We start from the raw sequence: 14,758 nt of genomic DNA on the forward strand, positions 1-14,758 counted from the left end.
AACAATGTCATTGTTTTTAAGCTGAACGCAGTTTGCTCAGCTGCCAATCCATATGTTGCACCTGAGTCCCATGAAAACCTATTTGTAACCGGTCAACTGACAGGTTTGAGCACGAAATCTCTTCTGAAACCCTCTACCGTAAAGTGCACCGGACTGATATTCTTAGAAGTGGAAGGGGGTACCAAAGTAGAGCATTCTGGAACTGGCTAACCGTCTGAAAGATTTTTCCTTTATTTCCAAAGTCACAAATTATCACACTAAAATTGTTGTTTTCGGAAAGTACCCTTCTGCTATTTAATCGTTTGCTGCAAACCAGTAGCTTTGCTTTCCTGGATGTGCTTGCTCCCCTGCCCCCTCGCTGTGCTTGCTTCCCTGCCCCCTCGCTGTGCTTGCTTCCCTGCCCCCTGGCTGAGCTTGCTCTCCTGCCCCCTCGTTGTGCTTGCTTCCCTGCCCCCTCGTTGTGCTTGCTTCCCTGCCCCCTGGCTGTGCTTGCTTCCCTGCCCCCTGGCTGTGCTTGCTTCCCTGTCCCCTGGCTGTGCTTGCTTCCCAGTCCCTTGGCTGTGCTTGCTCCCCTGGCTGTGCTTGCTATCCTGCCCCCTGGCTGTGCTTGCTCTCCTGCCCCCTGGCTGTGCTTGCTCCCCTGCCCCCTCGCTGTGCTTGCTTCCCTGTCCCCTCGCTGTGCTTGCTTCCCTTCCCCCTGGCTATGCTTGCTCTCCAGCCCCCTGGCTGTGCATGCTTCCCTGCCCCCTGGCTGTGCTTGCTTCCCTGCCCCCTGGCTGTGCTTGCTTCCCTGCCCCCTGGCTGTGCTTGCTCCCCTGCCCCTTGGCTGTGCTTGCTCCCCTGCCCCCTGGCTGTGCTTGCTTCCCTGCCCCCTGGCTGTGCTTGCTTCCCTGCTGCTTCGCTGTGCTTGCTTCCCTGCCCCCTCGCTGTGCTTGCTTTCCTGCACCCTTGCTGTTCTTGCTCCCCTGCCCCCTGGCTGTGCTTGCTCCCCTGCCCCGTCGCTGTGCTTGCTTCTCTGCCCCCCGCTGTGCTTGCTCTCCTGTGTGTGTGTGTGTGTGTGTGGCTCTGGATGTGTGTGTGGCTCTGGGTGTGTGTGTGACTCTGGGTGTGTGTGTGTGGCTCTGGGTGTGTGTGTGTGGCTCTGGGTGTGTGTGTGTGTGGCTCTGGGTGTGTGTGTGTGTGTGTGTGTGTGCGTGTGTGTGTGTGTGTGTGTGTGTGTGGCTCTGAGTGTGTGTGTGGGTCTGGGTGTGTGTGGCTCTGGGTGTGTGTATGGCTCTGTGTGTGTGTGGCTCTGTGTGTGTGTGGTTCTGTGTGTGTGTGTGGCTGTGTGTGTGGGGGGGGCTCTGTGTGTGTGGTGGCTCTGTGTGTGTGTGGGGGGCTCTGTGTGTGTGGGGGGCTCTGTGTGTGTGGGGGGCTCTGTGTGTGAGGGGCTCTGTGTGTGTGGGCCTCTGTGTGTGTGGGCCTCTGTGTGTGTGGGGCTCTGTGTGTGGGGGGGGGCTCTGTGTGTGTGTGTGGGGCTCTGTGCGTGTGGGGCTCTGTGTGTGGGGGCTCTGTGTGTGTGTGTGTGGGGCTCTGTGTGTGTGGGGCTCTGTGTGTGGGGGGCTCTGTGTGTGTGTGGGGGGGGGGCCTCTGGGTGTGTGTGTGGGGCTGTGTGTGTGTGGCTCTGTGTGTGTGTGTGTGGCTCTGTGGCTCTGTGTGTGTGTCTGTGGCTCTCTGTGGGTGGCTCTGTATGTGTGGCTCTGTGTGCGTGTAAATGCAATAGGTCATGAATTTGCGAGCAATTAAGCTATTGGCATTGTAAATGACAATTCCATTTATTTAACGATTAAGCTATTGGCAATGTAAATGACAATGCCATTTATTTATAATGCAGCACGTTTTTCTTAAAGAAAAAAAACCCACTGTATTTGAAGGAAAATATTGTGTTTGTTTGTTTAAGAGTTGGCATTGGTCCCATGGACCACTTCCTATTCCACAACAAACTTTTTTTAATTCACAAAGGTGAAGGGTCCAATTGGGACACTTTCCTTTTTATGAATGGGTTACCAATTCCTTTGAGGTCTTGGTAAGTTCAATGTTTGCTTCCAGATTTCAGTTGCAAAACATTGATACACAGCCTAACCATTTGGTATTTAGGGGATGTCTATAACATGCCTCTTCCACATACCGAATCGATATCTATTCACAGTCCCATTTTAGGAGTACAAGAACTTTCTTTGACTCCTAAAATGGGAATCATATTTCAAACAGCATTTTAACAGTCACAAACTGCAAATTGCAATGCTTGTGATAGTAAAATGCTTAGTCTATCTGCCCCCAATTTGTTGTTTTAATCACAATTTGTAATACTTATGTTTTTTCTGTTACGTTATTTTATGCTCTGTTGTAAGATACTTTATGTTCTGTGTGTTATCTTTGCTTCATTATTAATTAGCGGCCCATTGGTGCTGCAGTGAAACAAAGTCCATGTGCAATGACCACAATGTTTCATTGGTTAAAAAGTCAGGGTGTATGGATTTTGAGAATCTTATCCTCCAGGCAGATGCTTTTGGGCAGAGAATTCCATAAGAATGTGGCTTATACCTATAAGTATTCATTGGCTTCCAACCTTGATGGGCTGTCCATCCCGCCTAGGTCGCAGAACAGAGGGAGTGCCTAGGAAAAACTTTTGCAGATTTCTTTCTGCTGAAACTAGGTCTGGTGTGGTAAAAGCCTCTGTGTACACTACAAAAGGACTTGGATAAGCTACTGTACTGAGAGACGGGATTTAGTGGCTGCCACTATTTGGGTGTCTAATATCAGGTCACCACTGATAAACCTACCCAGATTTCTCGTGATGGTGGGCGCAGATCATTTTCCCAAAGAGGAGGGCCAACGTTTCATGTTCTAATAGATAGATTAGACAATGATAGATACAATCTCTAATTTAAAAAAAATTACAATCTCTAACTTAGAAAAAAGTGAGCTTTAGATGGTTATTAGACATTGACCACATGACGTTCTGTCTCTGGCAGCATCCATTTCGTTCTTGCTCAGGCCCACCCAGTATTATTAGTAAAGATAATCTGATCCTGGAATAAGTGAAGCCTGATGGCCAGCAGTCTACAAGAGGGGGAAGGCAATAACAGAGCCTGTTGTACTCCTCATGTGACCAGTCTTGGAGATGATTCAAAAGGAGAAGTTAATACAATCTCCAGGAAATAAGCAACAAAGTGTAAGGCAGTGCCTTGGATTTCACATCCACAGGTACTGATGGCGTCAGAAGCAACCGAGAGACCCAACCAGAGCATGACTCCCCTGCTGAGGCAATCTACTTCCATTTGCAAATCATCAAGCATCAGCCCTGATTGAAGCTGACCTGAAAGAGATCAAGGGTGTTGTACATCACCGTCTTCCGTCCCAGTTGTGCTGGGACAGCACCATATAACAGTTTTCTTGAAAACGAAACATATATTTAGGTCCGCGGTAGGATCCAAAGTGTATATTTTCAGCAGAGGTTTAATATCTGCTGTGCTAAGTTTGGACAGAATGAGGCCTCGTACATAAAGAACTCTTAATAAGACTGTTTGAGACTGGTCAAGTTGAAGTCGCACTTGGACTTAAATAATTGTCAGCCAAGGATCAGGGTTGATCCTGAGCATTTGCCTCTGGCAAATACAGACATTTCTTGACCAGTGAAGGAGCAACAATGGTAAGAGGGGTCCAAGGTGTAGAGCTGAACGGGTCACGTGGAATGCCAGTGCACAGAAGTCAATGGACTATTGTGAAAAAGAGGGTAGCTACATTTTAGCACTTATCAAGGGACTTGTGTACCTCAAAGGTTGCCACCTCGGACTGGAATGTTGATTAATTTACTGAACAGTTCTTTAGATATGGTATCTGAGGAATCAAGCCCAACAGAAACGTTTTTGGCAGCCTGAACTGAACGTACATAAATTCTGTGTTTCCAAAAAGGATGCTATAGTTGTGTCGTAGGAGTGACGCATTCTTGTGTACAGGTTTTATTTTACTGTAGCAAGGATTGAGTCGACCACTTGGTCTTAGAATATTTGAACAGTATGATTTTGGACTTTTGAGGTGCTAACATTTCGAAAATGGTTGTCAGGCCAAATTAGAGCATGCCCCTCTCTCATTAGAATTAACAGTAGAGATGGACCTGGGCCAGGTGAAAGCCCATGAGTAGTACAGCATTTCTCTTCATGTTATCTTTTCATGGTGATGGCGGTTAGAGTTGATGCTGTAGGGAGCGGTGATTAAGCCCGATAAAAGGGATTATTATGTGATGGGGGATGAAGGAGCCTGTTGAGGTCTGGGCTGTTGAAAGGGTAGTCCAGTATATTCTAGCCCTGTGGGTTGGTGACATTATTAACCATTTCCATGCGTCGGACGGCCCCCGGCAGTTTGACGTCACAGTGGGCGTGTGCGGAAAACAGCCCACGGCCGTCCGAGCTGTGCACGCGTGGAATTCTTCCACACCGCGGGGGAATTCCAGCCGTAGCGAAGCGATTAACATAGTTATGTATGATGTTATGTCTTCAGTGAGTAACGATGTATAAGGTAGAGCTGAGTTTATATGGCTGGATATTTATGGCTCCAAAGAAAAACGGGGTTATCATGAGCAACGACCTGCTGGGCAACGGGATCAAGGAAGGAATTTAGGAGTGGTGAGCGGGTATCGAGGAAAACAAAGCAATTAGTGTTTGTGTGGCATTTTAGGGAGTCAATCAAAATGTGTGAACCATAGATCTGGGGCATGGAGTTTGATTAACAAATTGTCCAGCATCAATAGTGATGAACAGATTACTAAACAAGGATGTAATGGAAGAACGGAGGCTCAGTTCTAGACACCTTCACAGGTGTTATTGAAACATTCGCATAACATATATGTAGACATTGCTCAGTTCCATATATTAACAATTTGATGAACACAATTGGCAACTCGTAACCAAAGCACCTAGGTTCCAAGTTCACCAAATTAGCTGGAAGGCCACATTTTTGGGCCAAACAAATGCATTAAAGCTCCTAGACATAATCAGTCCCCTTCTTTGTCTGGAACATGGTTACCTAGAACACACATCCGGGACCTCAAGTTACTATACAACGTAGCAGTTGATCTCTTTTAAGCCTACACTGGAGAGATAAGTCTGTCAAGCCCTCAAATTTTTCACTCTCGCCCTGTCCAAGAGAGCCAGGAGTAAGATTTTGTGGTGCACAGCTCCTTCCACTGTACGGAGCCAAGATATGCAGAGGCTTATTTTACGCCTGCTGCATTGGGTGTTGTTTACTAGTATGGGGGGGGACTGCTCTATGGGATGCCATTCCCAACGCTATTCAAATGATTTATTTTGCTTCAAAAACATCTGCCAGGTAAAATGACTGCCCTGAAAGCAGAGAATATGTTCACAAAATGGAAGGTCCAAAGTGGATAATGGATGTTAGATTAGGGAATGGACACAAAAACTGGGACAACATCTCTGCTTTCTGTTGTTCCAGATCACTGGACCTGAAGCAATGTTTGCCTTGCCACCAGTGGTGCTGGAACGATTTTCAGAGTGGGGGTGTTGCCAACAACCAGTGGTTAATTTGAGCTGGTGGTTTCTGGTGCTCGGCACCTGCTCTTAATGATCAAATCCCGTACTTATGACAGCTACCACATGGTGGCACTGTTTGTGTAAATTAGAGATGAGCAGAACAACAGTTGTTTATTAGTTTAAAATAGCTAATACCTACCGCCAAAGCCATTCTTATTTGGCAGCCTCCACCAATCTGAAATGTCACACTGGTAGCAGTGCCATGGTTAACAGTTGTATAGGGGCTGCCATTGACAGTGCAGACAGGATCAATGTGTGGTGCTAGCTGCAGTGGCCTACTGACGAGGACCCTGGCACTACTTTTTTTTATGAATTAAGCACTGACATCTTCTTACATCACTGAACAGATCCCATGAGATATTGAGTCCTAGGTTTCCAAATTTTTTCGTCACAAAAATTGAAATTTAGCTGCACAATAATGAAAATTTTGCGCCATTATTGTGGCACTTTATTTTTCTCGTAATCATTCCTTTTTAGCCCTAAATCAATGGAACCTGGTTTAGCATAGTATTCCACTTTGAAATAGGCATGTTTAAAGTTTCTGCAGCTCTACGGAAGCACAGTTCCAATCTACTAACCTCGTGGGAGGGGGCCGTATTTCTCCCTGGGATGTTCTAGCACCCATGTATGCACCCCGGCCAGGGCACTACTTTCACCACTCCCTGGTTTCAGTCACACAGCTCCCTTCACTCCCTGGTTTCAGTCACACAGCTCCCTTCACTCTCTGGTTTCAGTCATGCAGCTCCTTTTGCTACCTGATTTTAGTCATGCAGCTCCATTTGCTCCCTTGGTGCAGTAGCACAGCCCCCCTTCGCTCCCTGGGTGCAGTCACACAGCCTCCTCTTGTGTCGCGTGCACTGACTCCCTTTTATTGGTAGTGCTGACAGGAAAACATCTCGCAAAGTCATCCTTCAGAACCAGGTTCCCTCGTTCCAAATTTGGCAGCTCTGACCATGGTTCACATCCTCTCCCCCACTAAACACCATACTGCCCCACCGAGAGAAACTCGCACTGCCGTCAACTACAACCCAATTGGGTCCCGCTAAAAACACCTGGATGCGGCTCAATTTAAATTACGCACTAGACGAGCGAAATGCTGCCTACAAAAAAAAGAAACAAGAAGCCGGAACAATATTTTTACTTTAATGCTTTTACACTCACTATTCAGAAATCAGTGAGTGCTTTTTTGCTTGAAAAGTTAAGGACATGAATACAGGGCATGGAATTGACCCATTTCAATGTCCAGTGCTTATATCCTTACAGAACGTAAGCAGTGTGGTTAAAAGACCACCTCCCTAAACACCGAGCCGCAGTACATATTTTGTTTTCCAATCCACGTGTTGCAGTACCTCCAGGATTGGTGCACTAGCTCCCCGCCCGAGGAAAAACAACGCTATTCAAAGACAAGCAAACAAAAGTAGCGCTTCACTTGCAAACTCTGTAGAGTGGCGCCAATGTGTTTGGGTGTGAATAAAAATCAATCTGGTCACTTTGCTACCACTCTATCTGGATTTATTTAGTTATTTTTCACATTTTGAAAATGTTCTTCCCGCAGCTGCACTTTGGAACACATTCAGGCACAGGGAGATTAAGTGATTTGCCCAGAATCACAGGATGTGGATGCGGCCCCTGGTTAAAAGCACCAAAGTCGGCAGTCTAGCCGACGGGCCATATCCTCTTTTCTGCCCAAGAAGGAAAAGACAAGTCCTTTCCCTTCTCAGCCCACCCCGCCCGTCCCCTTGCTGGGATTCTAAATTTTTGACTTTCTTTTCTGTAATTATATGAACAGCAGTCGAGCCTGCAAGCTGGAAAGCAGAGAAGCGATACTTTACTTTTCTCGCTCCTCTTTCATCAATATTGTAATGGAGGAAGCAGGCAGCTAAAGCGGCTGACCAGCGCTGACGTATGCGCATCCAGCCAATAAAACGGCATAATTTATTTTATGTCCGCCGGAAGACCTTTTTTGCGGCCGGTTTGATAAATATCGCAAGCATCGTGCTTGCCAGCTGATTTCACGATTATTTTGTGAATCGCAAAATCGCGAAATGCTGGAGAGTCGGACTGAAATCACCGAGTTAGGGAAAAATCCACACAAATAACATAGTATCTCCATCGGTACGCCGCTGCCCACAGCCCCACACCCAAATAACACACAGACACCAGTTATTGGAATGAAGCAGCTGCAGGTTTATTTGTTGTACAAATAAAAAGGTGGGTTATCTTACAGGCAATCCCGTCCGCCCCGCAACCTCTTGTTGCAAGGTACCTGAAGTTTAGCCAAAGAAACACCAGCGGCCATAGCCCGGTATTGTACCTGGGAGGATAAACTCCTCCCACCGGTAGACCTCTCGTCCACCCACTCCGCCTTCTGAACAAGGGAGAGTTAACTCACATCTTCCCCAGCCGGGCGGAGTGCTATATGGCAAGCCCCCGGTTGCTCAGGTTTACAAGTGCCCTAAAGACTAACGGGGCGCCGTCGTACCCCAGGTTCCCAAGAAGGACCCCTTGGAGTATGTATGACTCTGCACGTTGCGCTTTGCACTGGAGGCTTCAGGTCCTGTTCCTGCACCTGTCTTGTATAGGGACCGCCTTGTAACTTCTCCTGCAACAAGAGACAAACATTAATACATCAATACTGTCCCCCCTCCCCACTTCCCCCCTTTTCAGCGGGTGAGCGGTAAGGAGGGGAGATGAAAAGTGGATCTAGAGTCCGGGCGGAGAGGGGGCTGCCTACGGCCGGGCTGCTGGCGGGGACGACCAGAAATGCGACCTATCTAGGGAGGGGGCAGCAGCAAAGAGGGCATGTGATAGGAGGGGCCACCCTTATAACCCTCCCTTGGCCCCACCCCTTATGCCGCCCCCCCCTAGCTCGCGCCGCACCAGCCACCGCCCCCCCCTGCCTCCCCCCCAGGGGGATGGGCTGCCCGGCTGCTGCCCACAGACATACTACGGGGCCTACCCTCCTATGGGGTCCCCTGCAGGGACCACGGGTATCCTACAAGTGTAGTGAATGAGCCATGCCCATTCAGCAAGAGATTGATAGGGGGAAAGTATGTGTCCAGTTAGGCATCATGGAGCATTTTGTTTCGATTATGTGACAAAAGTATGGTGTAATATGTACCGACACTTGCTAAGAGGACATTTTCCACTAAAATGGCCCTTATATTTGCATTAGATATTCAGTTTTACTGCTAAACAAATATCAGGCACAACGTGGAAATTGTGTTTCAAACTTTCAGAGCATATTTATAATTTTTGCATCACAAAAGTAAAATATTCAGATTTGTTTGATCCTATTGAAATGTTGGTTTTCAACACTATTGAGAATTACAAAAAAAACGTAACTTGTCTCATTTGTACTTTCCTTGCTACTGAAATATATTTCTAAATATTTGCCCAGTTCATTGCAAGTATTTAAATGTTGTTGTGTGTTACAAAACATATGATGTTCTACAGCTTTTCCGGCCAGGCTCCATGTACCCCAACAAACAAGTCACGTGGTTCACATTTTTCTCACCTTATAGTTAGTGAAAGAAAACTTAAGCAGCAAACTCGATGTTAAATCAATGAGAAGCAGTTTGTCAGGAGACTTTGCCGGACATTTGACCTCTGTCTTTGAACATACAACAAAGGAGTGTGATAAACAAACTTTAAAGGTCATCTTATGTCTCATTCTCCTCAATTGCTGCACCATTATCTTGGGGGTGCTGCAGCACCTGCTGCAGCACCCCTGCTTCCAGCGACCTCTTACCTCTGCCTGAGATGTCACTATGATAGGCTGTCAGATAGAATAGACTTGCTCAAAGTATGGAGGGTGATGGGGGAGCAAGAGAACAAGTATCATGGAAGAATTATATTTGCATATGCTTCAGATAGCAACAAAGATGGTTGCCAAGGCCCTTCTGGGCCTTTTCGCTGGGAGGATGAGAGGATAGAATTTTTCAAGTCAATATAGATTTCAAAGCGGGCGCAGGCTGTTTTTTTCTAGTATCATGGAGAGGAATTAAATATTTAATCATGGGGCAGATAGTTGTGCAAAAGGTCAAATACGACTATAAAGGCATATTTACAATGAGATGTCGGAGAGCTGAGCTGCGCTACAGTGCTGTGCTCTGACATTTCCAAAACGCAGGGATGCGCCGTATTTTACGACAATACGGCCAACCCCTGTGTTTTCCCGAGGTCTGGCACTAAAATTAGCTGCCTGGCGCCAACTCAGGCACCCTTGTACCATAGTGCAAGGGTGCCTGCGTTGCAGGGAATGATTGTTTCTGTGCAGGCAGCTGACGCTTTCTGCACATAAACAATCATTAATGTTTTTTTGCCCTTCCTATGTGTGCTGCAGCAGCACACATGGAAAAAGCAAGAAAGAGGAGAAATAAAAGTATTTCACCTTGTTGCACCATTCTGATGCCTCCTATTGGATGGTGCTAGTGTTTGCCGCTGCTTCAGATTTACACATCCTTGTAAATCTGAAGCAGTGTGAAAATGCAATGGGTGCTGCAGTGGAACGCCCAGAGCAACACCGACTGCACGCCCCTTTCACACAAAGTGATGCGTGTAAAGGGGCTGTATTTACAAGGTGGCATTTAGCCATTCAAAGTGGCTTAGCTACACTTTCTAAATATAGAGAAGGGCATAGCGCCACCAGAATGTCGCTAAGTGACGTTCTAGTATCTCCTTCCCCTTGTAAATATACACTTTTGTCTGAGAGACAGGTGTCCAGCCTTTTTATTTTAGTCTTTTGGGGTTTATTCTTCATTGTACAAATAGTTTGGATGTAAGAAGTGATTGATGTCTCTTTTGTGTTATAACTGAATTAGAAAATCAACCTCAAATGCAGAGGAAGGAGATTGCAGGGTGACGAGCGGTGCTACAAAGTGCACACGGTTGAGGCTGATGTTGTCATTATTGTGTGAATATATCTTGTCCCCAATCTTTCCAGAGTTTCTGTGGATGGTGGCATGTGTTAGATACAGCTTGAGAATATTTCACCAAAGGGGCCTTTTTACAGTCATTGTAGCCAGGTGTCTGATGTTGCTATTGTATGAATAGTAAGTCACACGGTTATCTATATGTGGCGAGTGTGAATGAGAATTCACTCACGGCAGAGATCTATAATAATAATAATAATAATAATCCACATTTGTAAAGCGCAAACACCCACCCGTAAGGGTCTCTAGGCGCTGGGGACCGTCGGGAAGATTAAGCAAGCTATTGCCCATAGTCACATGGTGCTGGGATAACCTGCTGCCGGAGCCGGGAATCAAACCGTGATCCCCAGATTCCAGCGTCAGTCGCACTGGCCGCGGCGCCACATGTAGCTTGAGTTGCTTGTGGGCACTGAAAGGGTATTTTGGTGGCTCTTAGGTGTGGTTTATGGATGTCTGGTATGCTTATTTGAATATTGATGAGGGGGTTTCCTGGGGATGTTGTGGGTAGGCAGATGGTGTATGGTGCTGTCTGGGAGGGGTGGCCCGGAAGGGTAGAGGAAGTGCAGCATGGGGTTGGTGCCTGTTTTTTGCCGGCATATGCAGTGCACGACTACTTGAATTTGTTCACGGGGTTCATTGGCGAGTTATGGGATGTTATGTTATGTTATTAATACTTGTAGAGCGCTCGATTACCCTAGGGTGTCCTGGCGCTAAGTACTGATAAGCCTCTCACTGCAAAGTGAGGCAGAAGATAATGGTTTTGCTCTGAGCCTCTAGCCCTAGAGTGTAGAGTCTGAGGGTTTATTTTATTTTTGCAGTTTTATATAGCGCAAACTCAGCCCAAGGGCATCGCAGTGCTTTACATGAGCTCCATTTACATTACAAGAGGTCAGATTTATTTTTCAGACACGGGGAGGTTTAGTGATTTGGCCAGAATCGCGGTTTGTTGAACTAAGGGTGGGACTCGAGCCTCCTTCCCCAGTTCGAAATGCTGCAGCTCTGGCCCTAACGCCACATCCCCCACATTTGCATAGAACTTTTTCTGTAAAAGCAATAGAATATCCAGTTCTTCACATTAATGCTTAATTTACTCCGACATGATGTAAACCTGCTCTATGGAAAGAAAGTAAATATTTTAATCTAGAGGGCAGTGGGTTGGGAAAGATGTCCTGCCACAGGCAATCGCCTATTTATTCACTGAACATGAGCATGATTTGCTTTTAACCTAATTGTCATAAAGAGTCGGCCATTTAATTTCACATTATTTTCCGATTTCTTGTTGTTGAAACAGGTTAAGAGGAAATTCTCTCACATCAGAAGAAACCGAAATGTTCTCCAACCTGAATACTCGGCTGTTGTTTTAAAGAAGTTTCCGAACTCGGCTCCCTGCGAAAACATTAAGACCCAGTGTTACTACGTCAAACCACAGGAACAACAGCCACTCTCCAGAGACCACTCTCCAGAGATATGGCTAATTGGTGTTTTTTACTTCATGAAGGCAATTCATCAAAAGCTCACTTGTTTTGCAGCCAAACAAATGTGCCCCTTTTGAACAAAACCAACTGTAACCTTAAAGGCAAATCCGTCTTTAATAATAAAATTACTTTAAAAATACCTTTTTTTAATGGAACTGATGGGTATTCTTTCGTCTGCAATAAACATTGAAGGTTGTGTGAAATGTTATCCGTCCTGTGCTTACCTCTGTATTTAATCTAGGCTAGTCTGTCAGGTCTGGAACGGTCGAGCTGTTTACTTCCGTGCACAGGGACTGCTGCCATGTTGTCTGCATGTTGCCAGTAGAGTGTGAACTCCAGAAGCTGTGCTGTGGTTGTACTGAAATCCTGTTGTTTTGATCCCACATTTGTAATTGTATTTATATAGATTTTACTACCCCTGTCGAGGCGTGTGTAGGATTGCTCCTGGATTGGGTGAAGCACAGTCAGCCGTCTGATTGGGTGAGGGACTGTAGCATAAAGGACAAGGGCAGAGTCATGAAACGTTCTTAAGGACTGTCCAACTTTGGCCCAGGAGGGCTGTGTTTGTGTCTTTGTTAATTAACACTTTAATAGTGGACTGGTGTGGCTCACTGGTTAGAGACGGCAGACCCGGAAGCAGAGGACAGCCCGGGACCAGGGTTCAATTCCCGACGCGGCAGGGTCGTGGACCAAGGTCAGCGGACTCGATAATTCTCGCCTTGGTGCCTACTCTAACCAGGGATCACACTCGGCAACTCTGGGCATTAGCTTGCCTTATCTCCACAACGGCCCCCCACATACGCCGGGGATGCCTGGTTTCACCTTGGAGATACCCAGCAGGGAGCATCTCACAGGGAAAGCCAGGACAGTGATTCCCATTTGAACCACATGCGTCCTTTGTGGCTATCTGTAGTATAGTGTTTACTTATGTTGCTATGGGTTACTGTACTATTCCACTGCATGAGCCTGTGGAGTGTTATGATACTTCTTCACTGTTACTGTACCGGCTTATGGAGGGTTATGATTCAAGGGGGTTCTAGGTTCTTTATGGCTAGTACTGGCATTGGTACTTCTACTTCCCAGTGCGTGGGTGCTAATAAAGAGGACTAAAGAAACCTCAAGATAGTGTCTTTTAATGAGTACCACAATTGGAAATGAGCTGAAGAGTGATTTAGCACCCACATTCACTGCTGTGATACACTGGTGAATAGTGTCTTCTGAGTCATTGGACGTGTTGTGACGGACAAGTGCTGTGATCCCCTATCTTCATAGTGAGCAGAACATTGGTGCTCCAGTGCCTAACAACTTAGAGTATGTTATGTTTACTGCACAGCACTGTGTAGAGTTGTGGTGAGCGACTCTGCGGAATGTGTTGTCCGAACGAGTTGCCAACCCGGTGACGCGTTTTTGTGCCAACAGCCACCCAAAGCAGACAAGTCGACGTGCTGCCATTTTGATTGTTTGTCAGGTGATGCGTTTTCATGCCGACGCCCACCTGATGAAAACGTATTGTTGTGCTGTTATTTTGGTAGTGTGTGTTCACTATGGTGGGATTAACGCGTCTTGCTGCCGAAAAACATCCGCCAAAGACGTACGAGCATGCCGTCCTATTTGTTGCTTTTCTGTGCAACATCCATTGAGTTGACTGGCAATTTGCTCATCACAAGAAACACTGCTGAACAAAGAGCTAAAATACCAGTGATTGAGTAATCTTTTTGATTAAATTATCTTATCGCCTTCGCTTCATTGGCATTAAATTACAAAAAATCTGGGTCCAAGTATTTGTTAATAATTTTGTAATATTGTTAAATACCTATTAAGCTCAAATGAGTGTGACTTTGGGCAATCTCCCGCCTCTGTTTTTCCTGTCCCAATCAACCCAGCATGAAGTGGGATATATGTCCAAGACTGTTTAAAAATTATATGTTAGTCATTAATGGTGATTGATTTGAGCCTGGTAAAAAGAAAGCTTACTTTTAAATTTAATTAGGATGGAGGCTGAGAAATTTAACGTCTAGCTCCTATACAACCTCCAACTGGAACAGACGCAGAGCATTATGATTACTTTACAGAAGCCTTGGACAGGCTTAAAAAACAATTCATGGAGGAGCCACATGTTGTGTTAGAAAGGTTTCATTTTGTCCCTAGACCTCAGCAGCCATATGAAACTAAGTGCACATATTTCCATACTAAGGTGCTTGGTCGGAGATTGCAAATGTGGCGAGAGTGTGGATACCTACATTCGGGACCACCGTATTATTCAATGTTCTAACAAAATGATACAGGAACAATTATTATGACATCACAATCCATCTTTAAAATAAACAATTGTTATAGCCAAAATTCGGCAATGATCAATTTCTTCTTTCAAAGCTTTAAAATCTTTCAAAGCTATTAATGTGGATATATTTGCTTCTGGTGTTGTTGCTGTGTCACATAAAGATAATAGTTCTAAAGCAGAATTGAGTGGACAAAAGAATGCATTTACAGGGGGTACCAAAGTATTGTGTAACACGTGTGGGTCAAACAATCATTCATCACAGTTTAAAACGTGCCCTGCAAGGAAGTAGGAATGTTTTAAATATAGAAAGCGGGACATTTTGGACGTGTGTGTATGTATGTCATCCACCAACAGAAGAGTATCATTAGTACAGGACGAGACTAACCAAGAGGTGTCTAGAGAAGACAGTTGGGGGATAATAGATGTAGAAGATCAGGTTAAAAGTGTAGCTGGGATTTCCACTTGTGCAATTGATGA

The 14,758-nt window shown here is 45.8% G+C and overlaps 1 protein-coding gene across 1 annotated transcript in view; it reads left to right on the plus strand.

Annotated features, from left to right (window-relative positions):
- NOD2 (nucleotide binding oligomerization domain containing 2) overlaps window positions 1-14,343 on the plus strand; it is a 322,787-nt gene extending 308,444 nt beyond the window's left edge. Inside the window, exons 12-13 of the mRNA XM_086945154.1 lie at window positions 11,817-12,593; window positions 12,870-14,343. Coding sequence (XP_086801280.1) covers window positions 11,817-11,889 — 73 coding nt within the window. The 3' untranslated portion in view covers window positions 11,890-12,593; window positions 12,870-14,343. The remainder of the gene's footprint in view (window positions 1-11,816; window positions 12,594-12,869) is intronic.
- Window positions 14,344-14,758: the final 415 nt, after the last annotated feature.

The sequence above is a fragment of the Lissotriton vulgaris genome, chromosome 12, assembly GCF_964263255.1.
Source record: "Lissotriton vulgaris chromosome 12, aLisVul1.2, whole genome shotgun sequence".
NCBI lineage: Eukaryota > Metazoa > Chordata > Amphibia > Caudata > Salamandridae > Lissotriton > Lissotriton vulgaris.